Source organism: Cervus elaphus, chromosome X, assembly GCF_910594005.1.
Source record: "Cervus elaphus chromosome X, mCerEla1.1, whole genome shotgun sequence".
Classification (NCBI taxonomy): Eukaryota; Metazoa; Chordata; class Mammalia; order Artiodactyla; family Cervidae; genus Cervus; species Cervus elaphus.
The window spans coordinates 160,706,612-160,732,759 of record NC_057848.1 but is presented as its reverse complement, the minus strand read 5'-3'; the positions used below and the strand labels follow the sequence as shown (position 1 = coordinate 160,732,759).

Sequence of the window (26,148 nt, the reverse complement as noted above, 5' to 3'; positions counted from 1 at the left end):
TTCTGAATGTTGAGCTTTAAGCCAACTTTTTCACTCTCCTCTTTCACCTTCATCAAGAGGCTTTTTAGTTCCTCTTCACTCTCTGCCATAAGGGTGGTGTCATCCGCATATCTGAAGTTATTGATATTTCTCCCAGCAATCTTGATTCCAGCTTGTGCTTCTTCCAGCCCAGAGTTTCTCATGATGTACTCTGCATATAAGTTAAAACAAGCAGGGTGACAATATACAGCCTTGACGTACTCCTTTTCCTATTTGGAACCAGTCTGTTGTTCCATGTCCAGTTCTAACTGTTGCTTCCTGACCTGCATATGTTTCTCAAGAGGCAGGTCAGGTGGTCTGGTATTCCCATCTCTTTCAGAATTGTCCACAGTTTATTGCAATCCATACAGTCAAAGGCTTTGGCATAGTCAATAAAGCAGAAATAGATGTTTTTCTGCAACTCTCTTGCTTTTTCGATGATCCAGCGGATGTTGGCAATTTGATCTCTGGTTCCTCTGCCTTCTCTAAAACCAGCTTGAACATCTGGAAGTTCACGGTTCACGTGTTGCTGAAGCCTGGTTTGGAGAACTTTGAGCATTACTTTACTAGCATGTGATGTGTGCAATTGTGTGGTAGTTTGAGCATTCTTTGGCATTGCCTTTCTTTGGGATTAGAATGAAAACTGACCTTTTCCAGTCGTGTGGCCACTGCTGAGTTTTCCAAATTTGCTGGCATATTGAGTACAGCACTTTCCCAGCATCATCTTTCAGGATTTGAAATAGCTCAACTGGAATTCCATCACCTCCACTAGCTTTGTTCGTAGTGATATTTCCTGAGGCCCACTTGACTTCACATTCCAGGATGTCTGGCTCTAGGTGAGTGATCACACCATCATGATTATCTGGGTCATGAAGATCTTTTTTTGTACAGTTCTTCTGTGTATTCTTGCAACCTCTTCTTATCTTCTGCTTCTGTTAGGTCCATACCATTTCTGTCCTTTATTGAGCCCATCTTTGCATGAAATGTTCCCTTGGTATCTCTAATTTTCTTGAAGAGATCTCTAGTCTTTCCCATTCTATTGTTTTCTTCTATTTCTTTGCATTGATCACTGAGGAAGGCTTTCTTATCTCTCCTTGCTATTCTTTGGAACTCTGCATTCATCTTTCCTTTTCACAGAGTTGGACACAACTGAGCGACTGGCACACACACACAATATCTCATAATGAACAGATATTTGCATACCCTATGACCAGCACTTCATATCAGATATTGTGTGTGTTTATTGGTCGCTCAGTTGTGTCCTTCTCCAGGGGACCTTCCCAACCCAGGGATTGAACCTGCATCTCTTATGTCTACTGCATTGGCAGGGGGGTTCTTTACCACTAGCGCCACCTGGGAAGCCTCAATAGTAGAATATATAAAGACACTGCACTATATAGATACACATTATGTATTACTCAGCAATGAAACTGAACAACTACAGCTACTTGTAATAACATAAACAAATATAGTTGAGCAAGAGATGGCCAGTGCAATATTAAACATATTATATGATGCCTATTATACAAAATTTAAAATATGTAATCTAACTAAAAATTTTGATTATTAATGAGAACTTAGGTGGCAAAATTAAAGGGAAAAGGAAAGAAATCATTACCATAAAGGACAAGATGTTAATAACTTTTTCAAAGGAGGTGGGGAAGGTATAGTTTTGGGGAGATGTCACAAGGGGGACTTGTCTTTGCAATGTTTTATATGTTTTCATGGGTTGGCTTGCAATGGCAGTTGTTTATTACTTTAAGTTACATATTTTCATATATGCATGCCTTGCTGTGTGTTATAGTTTGAGAAGTTGAAAAATAAAAGATGCATTTTTAGTAGTAAACTATTGGCAAAACTTCACATAAGATTAGCTAGTTCAGGTTGGCACAACTGTGTGAAAAACCATGTCATTAACTAATAAAGATGAAGATGTCAATTTAAAAAAAAAGACATTTTTAGTCATTTTAAATGCTTTACCTGCTTTCCTATAGGAATTGTGTGACATTCAAAATAAAATATTTGCAGCTCCTTTTAGTAGCTTTTTTGTTTTTTGGCAAAGGACAAAGCTAAGTTTACTTAGTACTTATACTGGGATTAATACTAAATAAGTATTTAGTATTGAAATTGGAATCAAAAAAAGTTTTATGAATTAATATAGGGACTGGCAAATGATAGGGGATTAAAAAAAAAGACAAAAATCTCGGAGAAAAAAATTCCTATTTAAAGGTTCTTACTATAATCTGTACCTTTATGGCAGTGGCTAAGTTTAGGGAACCTTTAACCAAATAAGTTTCAAGACCTTTTACTTTTCCTTGGACTCTCAGTTTCTGTATATGTCTTTGAGAATTTAAAAATGACTAAATAATTTAGCAGGGTTGATCTAAAGTATTCTATGGGAAGCGTCTGCTAAAAGACGCTTGCTCCTTGGAAGAAAAGCTATGACAAAACTAGACAGCATATTAAAAAGCAGAGACATTACTTTGCCAACAAAGGTCCGTCTAGTCAAAGTTATGGTTTCTCCAGTAGTCATGTACAGATGTGAGAGTTGGACCATAAAGAAGGCTGAGTGCTGGAGAATTGATGCTTCTGAACTGTGGTGTTGGAGAAGACTCTTGAGAGCCCCTTGGACAGCAAGGAGATCCAACCAGTCCATCCTAAAGGAAATCAGTCCTGAATACTCATTGGAAGGACTGATGCTGAAGCTGAAGCTCCAATACTTTGGCCACCTGATGCAAAGAGTTGACTCACTGGAAAAGACCCTGATGCTGGGAAAGATGGAAGGCAGGAAGAGAAGGGGACAACAGAGGATGCGATGGTTGGATGGCATCAGCAACTCAATGGACATGAGTTTGAGCAAGCTCTGGGAGTTGGTGATGGACAGGGAAGCCTGGCATGCTGCAGTCCATGGGGTTGCAAAGAATAGGACATAGCTGAGCAATTGAACTGAACGGAACTGATCCTCCTGGTAACCACACCTAGATTTCCCTCTGGGTAACCATCTTCTGTGATTCCCAGCTCCTGTTTCTAGTGAAGCTCAACCACTGCAGTGCAGACTGAAATCTAGGCCTAAGCCAATCTGGTCAGGGTATTCCCTTGGCCACCATGATTGGTTCAGAGATGGGCATGTGACTCAAAAAGAGCCAGTTAAATACAACTGGTTGTTTTCCCCTTGGATTTATGGGAAAGAGACTCTTGCTCTCCCTTGAGGCCACCAAGGAGAACCATACCAGGTAAATGGAGCCAACATCAAAGGAAGCACAACTGAGAACTCCAGATACTCATTTCTGAAGTTCCATTTTAAGTATTGAAACATCAAATGCTGTCAGAATTTTGTCCAGCCTGACAAGAACTTTGTCTCTGAAGCCATGGAAAAGCAAGATTATTTAGTTCTTCTCATGAAAAGACTACTGGAAGTTACCTAATTCTAGAAGCTTCTTCACACAGTCAAGTCTCTGGTAGGTGCAAGCCACATACAAGGGAGTTCCGAGGTGAGGCACTTCTTGGTCAATGTTAACGTTATTTGCCAGTAGAATCTCCATGCACTCTCTATTACCTGGTAGAACACAAGAAAACCTCACTCAAGTAAGGAAAATATTAACTATTCACAGAATTATAAGATTGGTTATCTGGAATGGGCTTTAGAAACAACCTAGATTTTCTTTTCAATAGCAAAAAAAAATTTGGGAGTGGGGGAAATCTTAGAAATTTCCAAAATAAAACCATTAAAAAAAAGAGCATGCCCATGCACCCCCCACTGAAATTCTTCCTCACAGCCTTTGAGGTACCTCCAACCAAACCAAGGGTTCCAAGGAATACAGATGAAATCACTCTCTATAATAAGCCCCTGGTTTACAGGCAGAGGCTACAAGACCCAGGGGGACAAATGACTCATGCCATTATTACTCTGAAAAGCCAGTGCTCAGATCCAAGGCCCAGCCCTGACCCATCCCTCTCCATTACAAATCTCTCCTTCTCTTCTTTGCCCATGCATGTAAGATTAGGTGGATGGCCATCCTATGTACCTCCTTATTTTGGTTAACCTGGAAGACTCCTATGAGAATTAATAAAAAGCTTCAAATATAAAATCTATTCAAATGCACTTTAGTGGCTAAGTTTAGTGGCTAACAAGAACTATATAAGCAAGCAATATCCTTCAAGAGTTGGCCCCATTAATAGACAGACATGATTAATTTGAAGCATATGAATGATCAGTTTGGGAGCAATTGCTTCTGAGGTATTGATGGGAGTTTTACAAAGAGGTTGTTCTTTTTTGAAGGTTTAAATGTTTCCTTAAAAAAAAATCTTATTGTTGATTAGCTTAACCAACGTTTTCTTTATAGATGACATAAAAGTAAGCTTCATCAAGCCTGCTTGATTTATCACAAATTCTGAATTAAGCATAATTATGCATTGAAACCTATAAATAAAGATTCTGCAAATTCAAATCTATTTGTTCAACTAAGTAATTTTATACCTGGATTATAGCATTAACCTGTCAAAGTACTGACTCAAACTGACCGCCCCCTTCCACTTGTTCGTAGAGGTTTAAAGCTGTAGGAATTCAGAAATAATATCTAATCAGGACCTAAAACTGCCTGGTAAATACAGTGCATCTAATAAACATGTTAAAATAATTCCTGTCCCTTTTTTTTTAACAGAAGAAACTGAATCTAGCTTGAGTTAAATTTAAGTATTTTCAGGAAGATTTTTAAAAATGATTATATAAAAGTCAAATGATTGGCACTAATATAGTATCTAGACTAACAAATTTGCTATTTGCTCTTCTGTTCTGTGGACACTGGTCCCTAACATGTTTTTATGACACAGAAAAAAATGTGAGGAGACAGATGAACTCATTGTTTATGATATGATATCATATGATAAATATATATGTCACACACATAGATACCAAGCACTCCATATATAACCATCTAAACACTGCAGAACTACTTAATTCAAACCATTCCCAGTATTCATCCATTTTAAAACTTTTGGATGGAAATGCAAATAACAGATTAAATTTTGCTTCGAATCAAAATTTAAGACATTTTAAACACTTTTATTTCATTTCCAAAGTAGACTATTTCCCTACAACTTAAAGGACTTACTTTAAGTTTGGGAAATAATCAGCATCAATTATTAATCAAGAAATGTTTATTAAATATGTACAGGACATCAAAACCATAGAGATTTTGCATTGAGATTTGGGGATTATGTACCATTTATAGTGTGTGTGTGTACCCGCTCAGTCATGTCTGACTCTGCAATCCCATAAACTGTAGCCCACCAGGCTCCTCTGTCCATGGGATTTTCCAGGCAAGAATACTGGAGTGGGTTGCCACTTCCTTCTCCAGGGGTTCTTCCTGGCCCAGGGATCAAACTGAGTCTCCGGCACTGCAAGAGGATTCTTTACCACTGTGCCACCTGGGAAGCCCTATCATTGATAGTAATCCTCTGCAAAAAAATAATAATAATAATTTTACCAAGTGACAGGTTTAACCACCTAGGAAAAATCTTTCACTATTGCCTTTTGAAACACTTAAATCCTCATTATACCAGCAAAAATCGCTGTTCTACAGTGTTCTAACTTCTCCATTTTATTTCCTTTTTTTTTAAATTAAAACTTTTAAAAAACTTTGGCTGTACTACACAGCTTGCAGGATCTCAGTTCCCTGACCAGGGACTGAACCCAGGCCCCAGCAGTGAAAGAGCTGATGCCACCTAAGCACTATGCCACCAGTGAACTCCCTCTGCTGTATTTCTGATCTCAATATAAGAGAACATCTCCACTGCTGGTTAACAGAAATGTTCTTCTTTGGGTGTTACCTCTGACAAATGGTGTTGGCCTTTTGATGGCTCTTCTTGTTCACGTCTAGTCTATGCACATAGTTATCTATTTGGCTGAATCAGGTCTTAGTTGTGGCATGCAGAATGTTTAGTTGCAGCACATGGATCTAGCTCCCTGACCAGGGATAGAACTCAGGCCATCGGCACTGGGAGCTCAGAGTCTCAGTCACTAAACCACCAGGGAAGTCTCTGCACATCATTTTCTAATTCCTTAATTTTACTCTTTCCACCATTTCTATGAGAATATAGAAATCTAGAGTCCATTCAAGGTATCCAATGGCATGCTTTTTAAAGCTGGAGCGTTTTTTTTTTCAAGAACTAATGACCTTGAGAGCCATCAGCTCATCTAGAATATATTGCTTGTTGTGGACAGTCACCTTTAATCTTCCATTAGAGAAACGATTAGCCTGGGCTTTCAGACACTTTCACAATCAATTTTATGGTCGTGGTTGATGTTTTACGGACGTTGGGGCATGAGCTGTTCTTTTCTAGTGAGGACGGAAACAGAAACACAGCACAACTCATGAAGTTACCCCTGTATGCTTAACTCCACCAGCTCCCACCCAAACACCAGCAAAGAGCCTCAAGTAAGGCCGACTGAGAGACCGAGCCCAGGAAACAGGACGTCTGAGGCAGACAGCCATTCCCAGTTCTAAGAAAAGCTATGTCACTCCCCGGTGTTATTTCCTATTGAAGTTACTGCTGTAGGATTAACTAAGCCACACCTAGTCTACTGGTGAAGAAGGTCTGGGAGATCCTTGCAAGGTGAACACTCTACCCTTGATTCATGCAGACTGAAGGGAGCCCCCTCAATGTTCTGTGTGTGATGTGATGCCTCATTTACCTCTCTTCACTGCTTCGTGGATGGGTGAGGCCAGGTGCACCTCGAGCTGGGCCTTGGCGCCAAACTCCAGCAGCACGTTGACACACGCAGCACTGCCACTGCAGCAAGCATTGAAGAGGGGCGTGGCTCCATGAACTGTCACCCCATTGACCTAACGAGGGGCAAGGAGAGAACCAGACAGTTTGCTATTTCTTTCTCACCATCTCCCAGTGTGCATTCCTATGTATCTGCATGGGGAAGCATGCCATGCTGGTCAATGAGCGAGACAACTCTATGTCCTTACGGTATTGTGTTTTTGAGGTACCAGAGGTCTATCAACTGTCCCCTATAAATAGCATCACAAGTGGGGCAAACAGGGACAGTTTTTTAAATGTATTCAGAGGTACTCAAGAGCTTCTTAGGAGCCTCCTGGCTATTGAGGAGTGGTCCTATATTGTGGCGTAGAACACGGTCTCTGGAACAACTATGGCTTGTATTCAGATCCCAGCTCTCTTTATGTGCTCAGAGATCTTGCTTGGGATAGTAACCTCCAGTGCCTGGGTTTCCTTACTTGTAAAATGAGGACCATAAAATAAATGACCTCATGAGGTTACTGGGTGGATCAGCTGAGTTCCTATATGGGAAACACCTAGAACATTGCCTGGTGCCCAAGAACATTGCCTGGTGCCCAGTAAGCATTCAATAAACACTTGCAACAACAATTATCTCCACTTTCCACTCATATGGAGCTGACTCCCCCTCCAAATCATGAACAAACATGTCAGGAACAAAAAGTACAACAGAAATCATATAGCGTAAGGTCCCAGAATCTGTGCTTACAAAAAAACCTCCTCAGTGATTCCCCCATAGTTCTTTCTTGCCACAGATTTCCTTTCTGGTCTATTATAATCCACACAAATTGCATATGCCAAAATGACTCCTGAAGAGATTGTGACCAGGCAAAATACACAAAGAAAACAGCCACCAACATGGGTGTCTTAACATAGATGTAAAGAACAGTCTTTTGGACTCTGTGGGAGAAGGCGAGGGTGGGATGATTTGAGAGAATAGCATTGAAACATGTATATTATCATATGTGAAACAGATCCCCAGTCCAGGTTTGATGCATGAGACAGGGTGCTCGAGGCTGGTGCACTGGGATGACCCGAGGGATGGGATGGGGAGGGAGGTGGGAGGGGGGTTCAGGATGGGGAACACATGTACACCCATGGCTGATTCACGTCAGTTCAGTTCAGTCGCTCAGTCGTGTCCAACTCTGCAACCCCATGAATCGCAGCACGCCAGGCCTCCCTGTCCATCACCAACTCCCGGAGTTTACTCAAACTCATGCCCATCGAGTTGGTGATGCCATCCAGCCATCTCATCCTCTATCGTCCCCTTCTCATCCTGCCCCCAATCCCTCCCAGCATCAGGGTCTTTTCCAATGAGTCAACTCTTTGCATGAGGTGGCCAAAGTATTGGAATTTCAGCTTCAGCATCAGTCCTTCCAATGAACACCCAGGACTGATCTCCTTTAGGATGGACTGGTTGGATCTCCTTGCAGTCCAAGGGACTCTCAAGAGTCTTCTCCAACACCACAGTTCAAAAGCATCAATTTTTCAGTACTCAGCTTTCTTCACAGTCCAACTCTCACATCCATACATGACCACTGGAAAAACCATAGCCTTGACCAGACGGACCTTTGTTGGCAAAGTAATATCTCTGCTTTTTAATATGCTATCTAGGTTGGTCATAACTTTCCTTCCAAGGAGTGTCTTTTAATTTCATGGCTGCAGTCACCATTTGCAGTGATTTTGGAGCCCAAAAAAATAAAGTCTGACACTGTTTCCACTGTCTCCCCATCTATTTCCCATGAGGTGATGGGACCAGATGCCATGATCTTAGTTTTCTGAATGTTAAGTTTTAAGCCAACTTTTCCACTCTCCTCTTTCACCTTCATCAAGAGGCTTTTTAGTTCCTCTTCACTCTCTGCCATAAGGGTGATATCACCTGCATATCTGAGGTTATTGATATTTCTCCAGGCAATCTTGATTCCAGCTTGTGCTTCTTCCAGCCCAGAGTTTCTCATGATGTACTCTGCATGTAAGTTAAATAAGCAGGGTGACAATATACAGCCTTGACGTACTCCTTTTCCTGTTTGGAACCAGTCTGTTGTTCCATGTCCAGTTCTAACTGTTGTTTCCTGACCTGCATACAGGTTTCTCAAGAGGCAGGTCAGGTGGTCTGGTATTCCCATCTCTTTAAGAATTTTCCAGTTTATTGTGATCCACACAGTCGAAGGCTTTGGCGTAGTCAATAAAGCAAAAATAGATGTTTTTCTAGAACTCTCTTGCTTTTTTGAGGATCCAGCGGATTTGGCAATTTGATCTCTGGTTCCTCTGCCTTTTCTAAAACCAGCTTGAACATCTGAAAGTTCACAGTTCATGTACTACTGAAGCCTGACTTGGAGAATTTTGAGCATTATGGCAAAAACCACTACAGTATTATAAAGCAATTAGCCTCCAATTAAAATAAATAAACTAATTAAAAAAAAAAAAAACATGGTGTCTTTAACCAACCTCAGTGCCTTCCAGGGATCTGAGAGGCCTGTGAGAACAAGTACAGCTGGGAGGCATCTTTGAGCATTAGCAACAGATTGGAAAGAACATTCTGGAATCAAGGCATTCAGTGCAGAGACTCTGATAAGATTGAAATATAGGACAATGAGGATTGAATGTTAAACCATTTTGCCTCAACAACTAAGGATATATGCTTGTGATCAACGGGATCCTAAATTATCTTGTTTCAGAAACAAGATATTTCCCCACAGTGCCAGGATAGCCCCCATTGAATTGGAAAGTTAAATAAAATATTAAGATGGCAGAGACAGACAAGGACAGGGACAAGTGTAGATAAATTCATAACACTCTAGGGATTCCTGGGATGTTGTGATTAATCAGATGGGGAGATGGAAGAATGAAGATGACTTCAGGTTTGGGGCTGCAAATCCAAGAGGAGGAGCTGGTCCTAGAGGGAAGATCACGATAAGCACAGTATCAGATGCACCAAGTTCGAGGTACCCGTGGAACTGCCAATTTTGAGGAATTTTCTATTGATAAATCAAGTTTCTCTTATTCCTCTCTTATTCTGATCTGAATGTTAAATAAGATAATAATTACTGACTGCTCCCTCATGAGACTGCCAAAGACAAGAGACTGTGTTGTTCTCCTTTCTTTGTTCCCCCCAGAACCTTCAAGAGGCTCCTCAATTTCCCACCTGTGACTCCAGTCACCTAGCTTGACAGGAAATGGCCCCCACCCAACCTTGCCCTCAAAGAAGCACAACCTAATGAACATGCACAACCACTGTGGCATCAGGAAAATCACTTTGCCTAAGGATGACTGTTACATTCAGTTCTACAAGTAGAAACCCAACTTCCATATAAAACGCAAAGACATATCTTCATTAAGCACCTAAAAACGTTACAGTTCACAAAGAAAAGAATACAAGGGCTGAGTTTAAAAATGAAATTAACATCAAAACAATATCTGGTGCGAATGCAACAGTGTAAATCATATTCTCTAATAAAAATTCTAAAAAATCAGTATCCGGTAACTAAATAAAGGTCACTGAGATTTTCACAAGTATTAAATTCATTATTCTATTCTGATATCTGTACTACATACAGCCCCTCAGTCACTCCTTGAAAAGGAGAGAATTTTAAAGTTCACTTTGTACTGCTTTTCCATGGTACTAGTTTATTACAAGCTCATTTAGTCTAATTTTGCTCAATAAAAATCATTGTGGGTGTACAATGCTGAATTAAAAGTGGCTTTTGTTCTTTCAAAATTTGTTCTTTTAAAGATTTTTAAAATAAATTTTCCAAGATCAGTTTTCAAATGACTTTCACTCAGGCTGTTTTGTTTTGTTTTTTGCCCAAGTTAATATGAGTTTTGAATGAGTTCTGTGAATTACCTTATCTGAACATTTGCACAGGGACATAGAGGCTGTAGCTCAGTCGGTAAGGAATCTGCCTGCAATGCAGGAGACCCAGTGTCGATTTCTGGGTCAGAAAGATCCCCTGGAGAAGGAAATGGCAACCCACTCCAGTATTCTTGCCTGGAGAATCCCATGGACAGAGGAGCCTGACAGGTTACAGTCTGTGGGGTCGCAAGAGTTGGACACAACTTAGCAACTAAACTACTACTACTAAAGAGGCTGAAGAAAGGAATATATCAGCAGCATTTTCCTGACCATCCAAGAACATGTGCCCAGATGGGCCAGGCCTGCACACCCCACCACAGATAAGCACATTCTGGAAGGTGATGGGTCTTTAGGGATTAGGAGCTGTCCCAGGGCACCAAACCTGCAGGCAGGGATGCTACTCACGTGGGCACCGTTCTCCAGTAAGGCCTTAGCACAGGCCACATGTCCTCCAAGGCACGCCTCATGGAGAGAAGAGACCCGGTTAATTGTTACCAGGTTCACATTGACACCCTACAATTTGGAGAGAAGTGGGTTAAAGGCTGTGTAAGCAGTAAGAATGAAAACAAGGTTGTGGGTCTTGTTGGTGAAGTGTTCACAGATTGCAGATACCATCTAGAGAGGAGTAAAGGCCATGACCAGGGAAATTGAAACATGGCTAGGAGCCTCTGATTCACTGATTCAGCAAAAGTTCATTCAGCACTCTGGACCGGGCGATGTGCCAGCATTTGGAGCTTCAAAGCTTATAACATGGATCTCTCTCCTCTAAGAGCTTAGTGGGGAGACAGAAATGGTGGTGGAGTGGGGTGGGGAAACCCAGCCAGAACACTGCTATTCATATATTGGCTGCAGACTTTTCCACAGCTAAACAGATTTGACAGGCACCTTGTTCACTGTAAGACATGCACCCTGTTTGGTAATCAAGGACTTTCTGGCTCCCTTCTTCTTCCCCTCATCTCGTACTTCTTCCTTCGTCTTCCTTGTCTACCCACTTCCCCTTTCTTCCTCTGCCTCTGTCACGTGTGGACTCTTTCTGATCCAGGTGGCAGAGTCCCAGGGTGGGGGGCACAACTGGATTTGGCACAGAAGGATGCCGCTCAGGCTCAAGAGTAGTCAGTAAAGCAGACAGTGCTCCCGGGATTCCCGTGCCGTAGTAGCAGTGATGCTGACCGTCACACCTCCACTGACACTCATCTCCTTCCTTAGATCCCAACACCTACGCCCAGTCCTAACACATCTGCCCTCCCCATCCTGCTGTGCTCCACTTTCCTCCCCTTGGAGTCCATGTGAGAGATGCTAGGCTCAACCTAGCTGCCAGCCAGTGCTGACTTCATGCCCTGATTCTATTTTTTTTTGGGGGGGGGGGCTGCACTGTGGCATGTGGGAATTTAGTTCCCCAACCAGGGGCTGAACCTGTGCCCTGTGCTCCCTGTATTGGAAGTACAGAGTCAGCCACTGGACTGCCAGGGAAATCCCCATGTCTTGATTCTAACAACTTAGCACTTACTGCTTCCCCATGATCACCACTGTTAGTCTGCAAAAGCATTTAGGTTCTGCCAGGACCCAGTCAAGTTGTGCTTTTGATTTCCTGCCTCGTGACCAACCTACTGAAACCCTCCAAAACCTAGTGCATGATCCTGAACCCCAAAGCCCAATCTGTTCCCACCCCTCTTATCAGACCTCCATGGTGCTGGCTGCATCCCTCCGGCGGCCAGCAGCTGGGACTGCCCACTGTGCCTCCCTGATCTGTCTATGTTTATGTCCTGAATGTGACGTCATTACTCTAGAGATGTGCTGTATATTTACAATTGGATATCTAATACAAGGAGGTTTCTTTTCCTTTTCCCATATATATTTTATTTTTAAGAAAATAAAAATTACAGCATGTTAAAAAGTAGTCCACAAGAAATTTCCTGGCAGACCAGTGGTTAGGGCTCCGTGCTTTCCTGCCAAGCGCCCCCTCCAACCTTGCTCCCAGTTCAATCCCTGGTCAGGCAACCAGAATCCCGCAAGCCCTGGAGCTTGGGCAAAAAAAGTCCACAAGGTGGCAGCAGTGTGCTAGGAAAAAGACACTGATCCCGTGCAAACTCTCAGAATCCCTGGACTTGTCCAAAGACAACATTGGAGAAGACTCTTGAGAGTCCCTTGGACAGCAAGATCAAACCAGTCAATCCTAAAGGAAATCAGTCCTGAATATTCATTGGAGGGACTGATGCTGAAGCTCCAATACTTTGGCCACCTGACGTGAAGAGCTGACTCATCAGAAAAGACCCTGATGCTGCGAGAGGTTGAGGGCAGGAGAAGGGGACGACAGAGGATGAGATGGTTGGATGGCATTGACTCGATGGACATGAGTTTGAGCAAGCTCCTTGAGTTGGTAATGGAGAGGGAAGCCAGGTGTGCTGCAGTCCATGGGGTTGCAAAGAGTCGGACATGACTAAGCAATTGAACAACAACAAGAAATAGTGGATGGGCCTGGAAGATGAGCTACAGTGAATCACATGAGAAAACAGAGGAGCAGAGTTCAAATTACTGATAAGATTTGAGGTTCCCAAGCTGTCGGTGACAGCCGGTGTGATCATCATAAGCTCCCGATCCTTAATGTTTTGCTCATAGCACATCAAACTATCTGTATGTAAAACAGAGTAGAAAATAGAATAATCCAATGTTTACCAGTGTGTAAGGGTAAATAAGTGGGGATGTGCTATGAAAAAGCTGAAAAATTCTCCATGAAGAATGCTCTTTACATTTTGAAGGATACTATAGTAACCAACATGCTTTTGAAGTACAGTTAAAAATAAAGTGCTAAAAGCAATGTGATAGCCTGGACTGGATCCTGGAAAAGAAAAGGGAGCTTAGTGGGAAGACTGGTGTCATCCCAGTAGCCTGTAGTTTAGTTAGTGGTGTTCTACTAATGTTCATTTCTTATTTTTGACTAGTTACCAGGGTTATGTACAATATGAACAGGAGGGAAAGTTGGGTGAAGGGTATGCTGGAATTCTGTGTACTATCTTCACAACTCTTCTTTAAAAGTGTTCTAAAAGAAAAAGTATATTGACTAATTGGAGTAGGAAATGGCAACCCACTCCAGTAGTATTCTTGCCTGGAGAATTCCATGGACAGAGGATGGTTACAGTCCATAGGGTCATGGGGTCACAGAGTCGGATCAGTCTGAGTGACTGAGCACACATGCACAAAAAAACTAATAAAAATATTGAGGTGGGGAGACTGGAGGAAGGAAGTGAATGCAAGACTTTTCACTGTGTACGTTTTTCTGTCATTTTAATTTTCCTTTTCTTTTTTCGTCTGTGTGGAGTCATGCATGACTCCAGCCCCCAACCAGGGATCGAACCCATGCCCCATGCACTGGCAGTGCAGAGTCTCAACCACTGGACCACCAGGGAGGTTCCAATCATTTTAATTTTTAAGTTATGTAAATATGTCACATATTAAAAATACTCCAACCAAGTAACATTTTAAGTGCTTAATGACTGAGGAGGAGGAGAGAAATAGATGACATAGATTAAGAGGTACCAACCTTCCGTTACAAAACAAATGAGTCATGGGGATCAAACGTACAGTATGGGAAATATAGTCAATAATTCTGTGATATCTTTAGTGACAGAGGGTAACTAGACCTCTCATGGTAATTATTTTGAAATACAAATATTTTGAATATACATTTGAAAATACATTTGAAATATTTTGAAATACAGAAAGAGCAAATGACTATGTGGTGTAATAGGAACTATTACTATAACACTATAGTGTTGTAGGTCAATTATACTTCAAAAGCAAATGAACTTACAGAAAAAGAGATCAGATTTGTGGTTACCAGAGGAGAGGGTGGGGGTGAGATTTGGATTGAGGGAGTCAAAAGGTACAAACTTCCAGGTATAAGTACTAGGGATATAATGTACAACGTGATGAATAGAATGAACACTGCTGTGTGTTATATGTGAACGTTAAGAGAGTAAATACTGAAAGTTCTCATCACAAGGGAAAAAATTTTTTTAAGCGTGGGATCTATGTGAGACAACAGATGCTCACTAAACACTGTGGTAATCATTCCATGATGTGTATAAGTCAAATCATTATGCTGTACACCTTAAACTTATTACAGTGCTCTTGGCCAATTATATCTCAATAAAACTGGAAGGAAAAAAATCGAACCAAATAAATTATAAATATTTAAATGAGCAAGTGATAAAATCAAGTGCAAAGTCCATTCAACTGGCAGTACTGTTTTCCTTTTGCCTCTACTTTCTTAAGAAGTAACACAGCTCAAAGGAGAAAGAAAAAAAAGGCACACACACACAGAGAAAAAGAGCAGTGTGTCCAGCTGTTTCAATTCAAAATAAGGAAGCCAGCTTTGGTGGTACTTAGGATGTGGGGATGGAGAAGGCAATGGCACCCCACTCCAGTACTCTTGCCTGGAAAACCCCAGGGATGGAGGAGCCTGGTAGGCTGCAGTCCATGGGGTCGCTACGAGTCAGACACGACTGAGCGACTTCACTTTCACTTTACACTTTCATGCATTGAAGGAAATGGCAACCCACTCCAGTATTCTTGCCTGGAGAATCCCAGGGACGGGGGAGCCTGGTGGGCTGCCGTCTATGGGGTCACACAGAGTCAGACACAACTGAAGTGACTTAGCAGCAGCAGCAGCAAGATGTGGGGAAAAAGTTCTACTGACTTACTTCATCTGTACACACATAGACTCTGAAACAAAGTAATGGACTGTGGATGCTTTCATCCATCTCACAGATACTTACTATTCACAGTGCTAGGGATACAGTCATAAATAAAGTAGCCTTAGTAACTATGATTTGAATAAATCTTTCTTAAGGTGTAAGATCTACCCACTTGTTGACCTATTTCATGTTTGCTCTTGAAATAGTGGGTCATCGGGGTAGTGAGCCTCTAAGATGGCTCCCAGTGATCAAGATGGCTCCTGCCTCCTGGTATTGGCTCACTTGTGTACTCTACTCCTCTTGGGTGTGGGCAGGATTTACTGACACCCAGCTAATGAAGAGAATATGGCAGAAGCAATCAGATGTCACTTTGGAGATAGGCTACAGGCTATGTACTGAGGCTCTCTCATGATGTCTATGGAAGAAGCCAGCTACCATCTCATGACACAGTCCCAAGGTAAGGCCCATGCGTCAAGGCACTGAAAATGGCCAACAACCTCATAAGTGAGGTTAGAAGCAGATCCTTCCCCTGATCAAGCTGTGAGATGACTGCAGCCCTGGCTGACACTCTGCAGCCTGAACCGCCATGGTTCTGGCTCTGAGAGGCTTGGAGCCAAGAGACTTGGAGCCAGACCCACCCAGCTAAGCTGCTGCTTGGTCTACAGACACCCTGAGAGTCTAAGCATTTGTCCTTCTCTGCCACTGTGTTTCAAGATACTTTGTTGCAGAGCAATAGCTGATAAAGGCAACTTCAAGGCTGCTATTATTAAGGCACAATGGGAGAGAATAAGGTGAGTCAGTGCAACAAAAGCTTGAGGCATCCTCCAACAGCCTCAGGGGGAAACGTTCTATGATGCAAAGAAAGACCCAGAAGGGGAAGGATGGAAATGAGCAGAAAATCAGCCAGTTCCCCAAGAAAGGAGAGGCAGGAGGAACAAACAGTGAGTTGGGAGAGGACACATCCATCTAGAATGGTCATGCTGGGACCCAGATGGGGCCAGCAAGACCCCTGCTACTTTTAAAGCTGATTAAGAATAATGCCTGATTATAGCACAAGCACAAAGGATCGACTTTCCCATTTACTTACTTGTGCAATTAAAGTTTTCAGGGCCAGTAGGCGCCCCTGAGCTGCCGCTTCATGAAGTGGAGACCGATCGGCCCAGCAATCTGAAATACACATCAAGCTCAGAGTCAAGATCAGGAGAACTCTTCCTCCTACTGTGAGGAGAGGAGGTCTGAGGGAAGAGGTGGGGAGCTGGCACCTGCATCAGGTGTTCCGGTCAGCCGCTCTCAGGTGACACAGGGGTGTGGTGCTGTGTGTGGACAGGGAGCACAGACCATCTCTCTCGCTTTGGGGGCAGTTTTCATAAGGAATACATTTCATTCAAATAAATACTGCCCAGTGATTGAATCTAGTAACTCCGAATAGGCAAAGTGAAGGGCAAAGCTGGCTCGTGAACTTTCCCACTTTCCTTCTGCCCCTGCCTCCCGCCCCACCTTCACCTCAACCCTAAGACTCAACATCCTAAATGCCAGAAAGGAGAATCTTAAGGGATCAGGAAAAATGGTTTTGTTTGAAATCCCCTAGATAATTCTTTCCTTTTGGTAATGAAGCCAATCTGTTATCATTATGCAAAATGTTGTTGTTCAGATGACATATTTCTCCAAAAGTTTATGGTGGGCAGTTTGAATGTGATGGATAAGCACGGGGCCAGTGGAGCCCCACTGCCTAGATTCAAGTCCTGCCTCAACCACTATCTCTGGCAAAATGCACAAGTTACAAAAATCATTTGAGCCTCAATTTCCTGATCTGTAAAGTGGGGGAACAGTAATCTAGTATTTAGCAGTTTTTTTGGTCTCTAAGTAGGCTGATAAAGTACATCCATGATGTTAGGTGCTCAAGAAAATGATTAATAAGTACACATAGTAGGGTAGCGCTCTAAGAAACAACCTCAGAACTGCCTTACAAATATATTCTTGTAATTGCTTGTCAAGAAACAAGACTAACCTGTTTAAATGTGCACTTGAGAAGCAACCTTGTATGAAACATGCCAAAGGTAATCATCTGTTTTGGAAGAAAACCTATACCAGTTTGCAAAATTTGGCCTTTCTTCAAATAATAACTGTGTTCTTGGTACACTGTCAATCGTGTCATACAGTTTGCATTTAACACAGAGGGTCTATCTTATCACCCTTTTCCAGGTGATCCTGATGGTGCTAAGAACTCAGCCTTTCCCATATCTGCAACCTTGACAAAAAAAAATCCCACCAGATTTTTATTTTCTCTAACCCTTTGGGTTATGAAAATGGAAAAAGCTAGAATGGGCTCTATAGGGTTGTACTGAAATTGGAGCAATTGGAGCAACTGGTGTGAAAATGTGATTTTCAATATATGAAAAGATAGTGCTTACAGAAATATCTATGGGCTGAATGTGGGATCTGGTGACCCATCTGGTTCTCTATTTCTCTACAGATATATCAATATATCTATACCTATAGATAGATATACAGACGTATCTCGACAGACAGATAGATTAGCACTGTCTGTGTTGTGAGGAAACCTAACCAGGACTCCTTGGAGAAATGGCTGATTTCAAAGCTAAGGCAGGAAAGATATAAGATGGGCTACAAATGTCTTGTCAGAGTGTTCAATGAATGATTGGGAATGTCAAAAAGTACAGGTGCCTTGAAGGGGATTCCACTGGTCAAATACAGGACGATTTGAGCATGAAAATAAATCATGATTATACCCAAGCAAAAATGGGAATCTCTAAGGCCTCACTGATATAAATATATTAACAGAGAGAAAAGGAAGCTCTTCTCATAGTAGAACACCAACTTAAGACACATAGGAGAAATCATAAAATCGACCTCAAATGTTCTCCCCACAGAATAATTATACAGTTATCAAGCGAACAAGGGTAGGTGTACAGTTGAACAAAATTGTAGGCACCACCTTGCCTGGGGGGATCAAAGTTAACCTGAGAAGTGATGGAACCAACTGGCACAGTGTACCATCTGAGGGAATGCGACAAGCCACGTCACGTACTACAGGAGGGAACACAGTGGAAAGAACACAGCGTCGCTTGGAACATTCCTGCTCAAAATGCATAGCCTGTATTTAATTATGAGGACACCAAGAACCAACTCAAAATGAGTGACAGTCTCAAAAATAATTGGCCTGTAACCAGACTGAAGGAGGCTGATGGGACACAACATCTAAAGACAATATGGGTGCCTGGATTGGATCCTTTTGCTAGAATGGGCTCTACAGGGTTGTATTGAAATTGGCACAATTAGAGCAACTGGTATGAAAATGTGATTTTCAATATATGAAAAGATAGTGCTTACAGAAATATCTATGGGCTGAATGTGGGATCTGGTGACCCATCTGGTTCTCTATTTCTCTACAGATATGTATCTATATAAAGGATTATTAACGGGACAGTTGGGTAAATGTGAATGTAGGCTGGGCAAAGAGAAGTGGGAATTATTTGTACCACTTTAGTTCCAAAATAAAAAGTGTATCTATTTATATCTATCTCATCTATCTAATCACTGGTGAATTGCATATTCCTGACATGTAGAATGCTTTTTCTAATAAGAAAAACAGACCGAAAGTTTAACCTGAAAATATGTTTTTATCTCCGCTTGTTCTTGAGTCAGTTAAGCTGATGAGTGGATTTTTAAATCTCTTTGGACACTGATCATTTGCATAAACTGGGAATAATGAGATAATGTATGCAAAGAATCCTCAATAGTCAGCCTTGGTTTTCTTTGACTACATCTCCATCTCCATCTCATCGCACTCGGAGATGGACAAGCACTGGGCTTGGCAGGGTGGTCTTCCCCTTGGATGGCAACTCAGTGCCCTGGCCAATGTAAAAGGCAAACCCGCAGCCATGGCTTGTTATTCTTGTGTCCTAATAATAACCAGTCAACCTGAGTCACCTGAAGGCACTCTTAAGTATTTGCTTAAAACCAAGATTTAAATGGCAACTTGCTATTATGAGAATAATTCTAGCAATATTAACTTAAGAATAGCAACATGAAATGGCCTTATCTAAAACTTGCCTCCAGGCAGGCTTTGATGTCCCCTTTCCTGCTAGGAAGCAGGCCATCTTAACCATGATTTCATCCTATTTCTAGTAACTTTCTCTTACTCATCAGGCCCCTAAGACCCACACCATACACACAGCCTGGACCAATCTCTCAAAATGTCACGCTGATGAAGCAGCCAGACACAGAAGAGGATATGCCGCATGATTCCATCTCCACAAAGTACAAAAGGGGCCAGACTCACCTGGGGTGTTTGGAGTCAAAAGCACCATGGTTTGTGCACTTATCTGTATTTATATCCTACTGCAAGAAAGCGATTTCAAAACCACCCGTCTACCGCTCAGTCCGATTTAAACTGTCATTTCCACTCCTCTGCCCACACTCGGCAAGAGGTGGCCGTCTCTCCGCCCAAGAAGGGCAACACGTTCTCACACAGGTCCCCACTTCCTTCTTGACATGCCAGCTCCTCTGGTACCATAGGGGTGGGAAGAGGCGAGGGGGATGGGGACCCACCTTCCCGGGGGCTGGAAGGAGGCCAGTCTTGCCCACTGGGCCTCAATGGCAGTCTTGCTCCTGGTTCCCATGCTAGCTCTCCACACTAGGGCTCCCTCCTAGGCCCCTGCCCTACACACTGGCCTTGGCCACCTCTCCCTCCTCCTGTCCCCCCCATCCGTGCTGCATCCTCTGATGCCGGCAACTCCCCCACCCAGGCTGGCGAGGCCGAGGCAAGCCTGCAGGCCTCCTTGCGATCCTTGGAGGAAAAGAGAACAGTGATCCTGGGCTTGTCTGCTCACCACTCTCCAGTTCTCTTACTCCCAGTTGAGGAGCACAGGGGCACTTCGGTGAGTCACCTGCCTAAACAGACTTCCGGCTCTAAGGTGAAATGCCAGGCTCCCCTCCTTCCTGGCTCCAACTGATCTAAACTGACTTCCTCCTGGACACTCCATCCCCAGGCTCTCAAGACAGGAGGGGACAGTCCAGATGTACAACAAACCCTTTGCCCCACCTCAGATCTTATTTCTGGTTAAGTGGCAGAAACAGGACTGAAATTAAAGGTTTTGAGAATTGAGAAGACATCCTCTTCTGGTTTTAAGAGCTAGTGCTTTTTCCACCCTGCTCATCCTTCTGGTAGACTGACTCATGGGGAGTGCTTTGCTGTATGCCTCTTCTCTCTGTAAACCACAGGAAATAAATCAAGTGGATTGCCTTCAGTGGGGAAGTCATTTCGGTTTCCCAACTGGAAATAAAGCCGCGACAGGGAAGTCACCTTCCCAGTCACTCTGTTTCCCATCACTTGCTTCAAAGGACCTTGAAGCGTATTCACAAAAAACCCTTTTCCAGAAACTCTGCTATGGTGGGCTCTTGTTTTTCTATTCTGATTCCCAACACACAGTCTCTTGCTCTTATCATTCTTGTTTCACAAATTGGAGCTAATTGTGAGAAATTGAGGATAGAAGTTATTTGGCAGCTAGAGAGTTTTTCCATTCCTTTCAGGAAATATGCATCTAAGCTCTCCAAATAAATGAATGCTGAAGTAGGAATCAGCCCTTCGCTTCTGAGGCAGTCTATTTTTAGTTATTTGGCAGGCTTCCTGTGTCACAGGGCCGCGGGCACATTTTGAAGATAAGTTTACTTTACCAATATGTTTACTTGTTCCTGATGAGGTGTATGGAAAATGTTCAAGTACTTTTTCATTCCCCCCTTTGACTTTTTCTCAGAATGTGATTTATATCTCTGGTTCTCAGGCTCTTGGAATAATTTCATGACAACATCCAAAACCATAGATTTCAAGAACAAAATGGGTTCAGATGGAATACGGTTGTCCAAGTTCCAGGTATTCAAGATAAAAATCAATTATTAATTTTTTGCAATTTTACCCTTCCTAATTTCAACAAGTATTTGAGACGACTGGTTTATTTAAAAAAAAATTGCCTGACTGGTTATCATCTCTAGTGCCCATGGAGCAATATTTATTCTCTCAAATTCCAAAATCATATGAAGGAATATCTTCTCCAACAGCATTGATCAAAAAAAGAAAATTTCAAAAGAATTTTGGATGTGAATCAAAATACGGATAAGAACTTAATAGAATTAAATAATATTTTAAGGAAAACAAAGGTAACTGGAAAAGACATAAGAAATGCCCCCAGTTAATGAAAATATTATAATACAACTGGGTTAAAATGCACTCTCTCTGGAACACTCAGCTCTGGTCAAGAGGTGAACTACTGTCAATGAACATCATTCTGTAGTGAGTCAGAAAGAAGCTTCCTTTGAACCCATTAGGAGTCAAGAGAGTTGAGCAGATGACAGGTCGGGTGGCAGAGCCCTGCCGAGGACTGTTAGTCCCAACGTGGGACAGCCAACAGGCACTGTGATACATAACCACTCAGAGGATGGGTGGGCCGAGGCTTGCAGAGACAAGCACCGACACTGAACAAGATGAGCTGGAGGGCCGGGCAAGAACGGGCTGGAGGCAGGAAAAAAACCGGTGATGTGGGAAGGACAGGAAAAAGGAGTCAGGATGATAAGTCAGGCAGAGGTGTGGCCATCAAATCAAGGTCAGTCAGTCCTTTGAATTTAGAAAAACAAGAAGGACAACTGATTTTAGGCAAAACACTTAGAAGAGAATTCATTCTTTTTTCCAAGGGTGCAATTCCACTATCTCTTATCTGCAATTGTAAAATTCCCCAAATTCTGAAAACCAAGTCTTTCCCCAGTTGTATCCAAGATCCTTTGGCAGCAAAACATGGTCATGACTCAGGTTTAACAACCTATTATTTTTAATTTGTATTTTTGCTTAGTGTGAATATTGATACTTTCAGTATAGAAATATTGAAACCTTTGACTGCAGGAGGCAGCTCCAGACTCTGCTGGGAATGCTGTGGTAATACCCAGTATAAACACTGCGTAATCCTTTCAGTATCCCCTGCACGATTGAATCCTGAAACGTGTCTGGCCCAAGGGTTGTGAATAACAAATTATCAACCTGAATCTACACTTTATTTTTATCAAGTTTGATGACCAAGTTACTGCACTAAATATAGAGCTTCAGTTCTGGCCAAATTAGCAAAGGTTGAAAAATCATACACGTCCCTCAGGAGAGAGAATGTGTCTAGAGAAACATCTGTGGGCTGAAGGGAGGGCGGGTGAGGAATCCTGTGCTGGAGATATGAGAATATCAAAGATCAATAACAATGTTTCGAACTGCAAAATATGTATCTATTATTGACAAATTACACAAAGAAGCCTGAGAAAACTAAAAACCCACCCAACCCCATAGCTGAACTCAATTCTGATGACTTATTTACAAATGGAATAGTTTAAACCACAAAGAAAGTATCAAATGATGTACTCCAGAATATTTAAAAAAAAAAACTTTACAAAAAATTTTACAGCTAAAAAATGATACTAAATGAGGGATGTGATGCTAGGTACAGCATCTGAAAGTGCTAGGATCTATGGCAGGCTCAACTCTGTCCTGGCTGACGTCTTTACTGCCTCTCCTTGTTTTTGATAGCCCTGACGATAATTTACAGAAACAGAATATGCTATTGGAGTCAAGAAAGGTAACCTTGGGCTGAGATTTCAGTAAATCAGTTAGCTGACTTACTGATTAAATGTCACATATTTTCCCAACAAACATTTGTCTGACCAACGAGCAGCAAAGTCAATTTCTGGTCTGAGTTGAACACTCAGACAAAATTTTGTTCTTGGTTTTTAAAATGTCTAGTTTTAAATATATATAGTATCTGACTATTAACAGTGTCAAAAGAAAAAAAAACTGTTGGAATCATGTAAAAACCACTGTTTCTCACATATTACCACCTACATCATTATAAAAGGCCTTGTTTACCAAATCTGGACATACTATTATATATGTGTGCAATGTGTAGAAGCAAATGCACCATCCTCACACACATATATATGTATGTATATAGCAAGAAAATCAAACTGCAAAATTAACAGGCACTATTCAATCCATTGCTTCTTCTTAGTGATCATCGAAAAGCATGTTTCTGACTTTTGTAACACCATGCCATTTGCAAATTAAATGAATATTATCCTAGGAGCTTCAACAAGTAAAGATATTTGAGCTAAAGAATAAGTGAGTTCTATTTATGAAAACTGTATTACGGCCCCAGGTTTTTATTATTATAAACCTTTCTTAAGAGAGTACTTCACTGAGGACCACAAAGGCAGAATAATGCACACGAGCACCAAGAGAAAATGTTTTCAACATGCTCTTGCTGATATTGACTATCTGACTTTACCTAATTTAAACTGTGAGGATGTATCTATGAGAACATCAAAACTGTGTGATGAAAACTTTGACAGCCCCTGACTCAATTTACAAATTAAATTAGAAAATAGCTTTTCAGATTATGCTTAACTTGAAATTAAAGTTACTTTTAGGTTTTTTTTTTTTAAACCAAGTCAAACCAACATACCTCCCTGAAATGTATGACAAATATAATCCCCAAAAGAAATCTCTTTCCACACTCCAGGGCTTCTGCCACTTTCCGAAACTTCGAGATTCTTCTCATTTTCCCCTGTTAATTGAAGCATTCTGAGGCTTTGCTTTTGGAGGTCTTATTTCTTTGGATAGGGCTGCTTTCCCTAGCGTCCTTAAAGTTGTCTACTGTATTGGAATCACACAACGTAAGTCTATTTTGAAAAGAGAATCCGGGATGCAAGATGAAATGGATACTAGATAAAGAATGAGGTAACCCTAGAACCCCTACAAACACTAAAAATACATAGGGAAATAAGGAACTCTGTTTATAAATAAATCCTCCTCTTATCAAGTGGCAGTCCCAGCAGTAACAATATCTGATTCATTTACTTTTGCAGCATCTCCCTACAATTAAGGTGCATCATTTCTTAAAAGAAGTAGAGACTAAATTCTGCAAAGCATGAGACTTTAAATTGTTTTGCCCAAAGGTTGGCATTTCATATTGTAATAATGTTTGCTGTGCTTTGCACCGTGTTGGGTATAAATGGATTCAGTGAAGGGGTTTCCCCTGACAGTGACAAGTGGCTAAGCAATTCAAATTGCAAATGACAGCACATATATATATGTGTATGTGTCACACACACGCAGCATACCTATGGCTACTTTAAATCAAATTTACTGGTCAGTCCATTTCCTGGGGAAAGTTTTGTTAGAATGTATTGTTAACATTTGATTAAAATATTTAAGAAAATAATCCTATAAAGTAATTTTGTTGTTAGTAGAAATGAGGTTTCTCAAAATACTCTTAGAAAGCCACTATTCTATTTATTTCTTAAATAGTAACTGCTAATGAAACTACTAATTTGCAGAAAAGCTGAAAATCTTTCACAAATGGGTGCAGTCAACACCCTTTGCTACTTTAAATAATAATTTTTTAAAATAACCCAAAGTATAAATAAAATATTCAAAGCCAAAGTATAAATAAAATTTGTCTTCTAGAAATACTATTCATATGAATTATCTAGGAGGTTTCTTTTAAAGTACTGGGAACAAATTCATGTATTTTTACCTGAAATTTCACCAAAGATCTCTTCTGCTATCCTAGCCGCTTCTTTTCTATTTCCTTTGACGATATAGAAATGGGTTAGGAGCGCCAAGAACACTTTAATTAAAAGCTTGAAGAAAAAAAAAGTAGCAAACATTGTAATAAAAATGTTTTTAAAGCCATAGGAAACAGAACCGTCCTCCATTTTGGCTTACACTCTGTATAGGTTCTTGGGACTGCAAAATTTCACTGAGTTATAATTGGTATCATATGACATCTATTTTAAACCTTCTAGCTCTCTGTGCTCCTGTTACGGAGAACTGAGTTTGTAGATTCTAAGCTAACTGTGATTTGGCGACTGCATACACTGACACTCGTGGCAATGTTAAATGAACGAAAGAAATTTCCTTCGAACCAGAAACACCAATAGTTCTAGACCTACATTCCTGTGTTGTTTAACAAACAGGATTCAAGTCCAAAATGTTTTTACCCCTCAATTTCAGGTTTTACTACGTTCCATTGAAAGGCAGGATTGGAAAGATAGAACAAGCTTCTCAGATCCCGTGGAGATGAAACAAGTTATTTGAAGTTCATAAAAAAGAAGTACTAATATTACATTCTGTGCTTTTGGTGTGAAGTACCAGCTCCTGGAACGCTTCAATATTCTCTTCATTCTGAGGCTATAAAGCCCAAATCTAAAATATGACCAGTTATGAAAGGCTATTTACTCTAAGGCAGTATTTAATAAAAGGCCCAGCTTGGATGCCTCTCCAGACTGGAAGCATTAGACCACTTGCTATAATAGGTTCATCCATGACAAAGTCCCCTAGCAACATTTCTGATCTTTACTTCCTATTGTCAGGAAACGTGGTGCTTCCTTCTCGAAAATGTGGGCTATAGTCAATCATGGAGGACTTATAATGAAAAGGATGAAGATGCCCTAGACTCCGGGTGAGGTATCCAAAGAGTCTATCAATCAGTATCTTCCCTAGCTGGATAATATTCTCCTGTAATCCTAACTCTTCAACATACATCGGCTAGCCAATACAAGTTGGAAAAATAGATGCAGAAACTCGAAGTCTCTTTCATTCTTGGCTACATTACATTTTCTAAATTTCTACAACCTATTGGAAAAGACAAACCCAAATAATTTATAGGAGACAACTAAATCAACCTTATTTAATAAATGTTTGATGCAAAACTATGGGAGTTTCTCCTA

The 26,148-nt window shown here is 41.3% G+C and overlaps 1 protein-coding gene across 4 annotated transcripts in view; it reads right to left on the bottom strand.

Moving 5' to 3' along the window:
- Positions 1–25,178, bottom strand: part of ASB11 (ankyrin repeat and SOCS box containing 11) — a 29,832-nt gene extending 4,654 nt beyond the window's left edge. The window contains exons 1-5 of one of the 4 annotated variants that reach the window (XM_043897234.1): positions 24,954–25,175; positions 16,457–16,536; positions 11,081–11,188; positions 6,713–6,863; positions 3,440–3,574 (exon numbers count right to left, since the gene is read on the bottom strand). In XM_043897234.1, coding sequence (XP_043753169.1) covers positions 3,440–3,574; positions 6,713–6,863; positions 11,081–11,188; positions 16,457–16,536; positions 24,954–25,134 — 655 coding nt within the window. In that variant the 5' untranslated portion in view covers positions 25,135–25,175. Of the gene's footprint in view, positions 1–3,439; positions 3,575–6,712; positions 6,864–11,080; positions 11,189–16,456; positions 16,537–23,879; positions 24,095–24,953 lie in introns of those variants that run through there. The other 3 variants (XM_043897235.1, XM_043897236.1, XM_043897237.1) reach the window with 3 other exon arrangements.
- Positions 25,179–26,148: the final 970 nt, after the last annotated feature.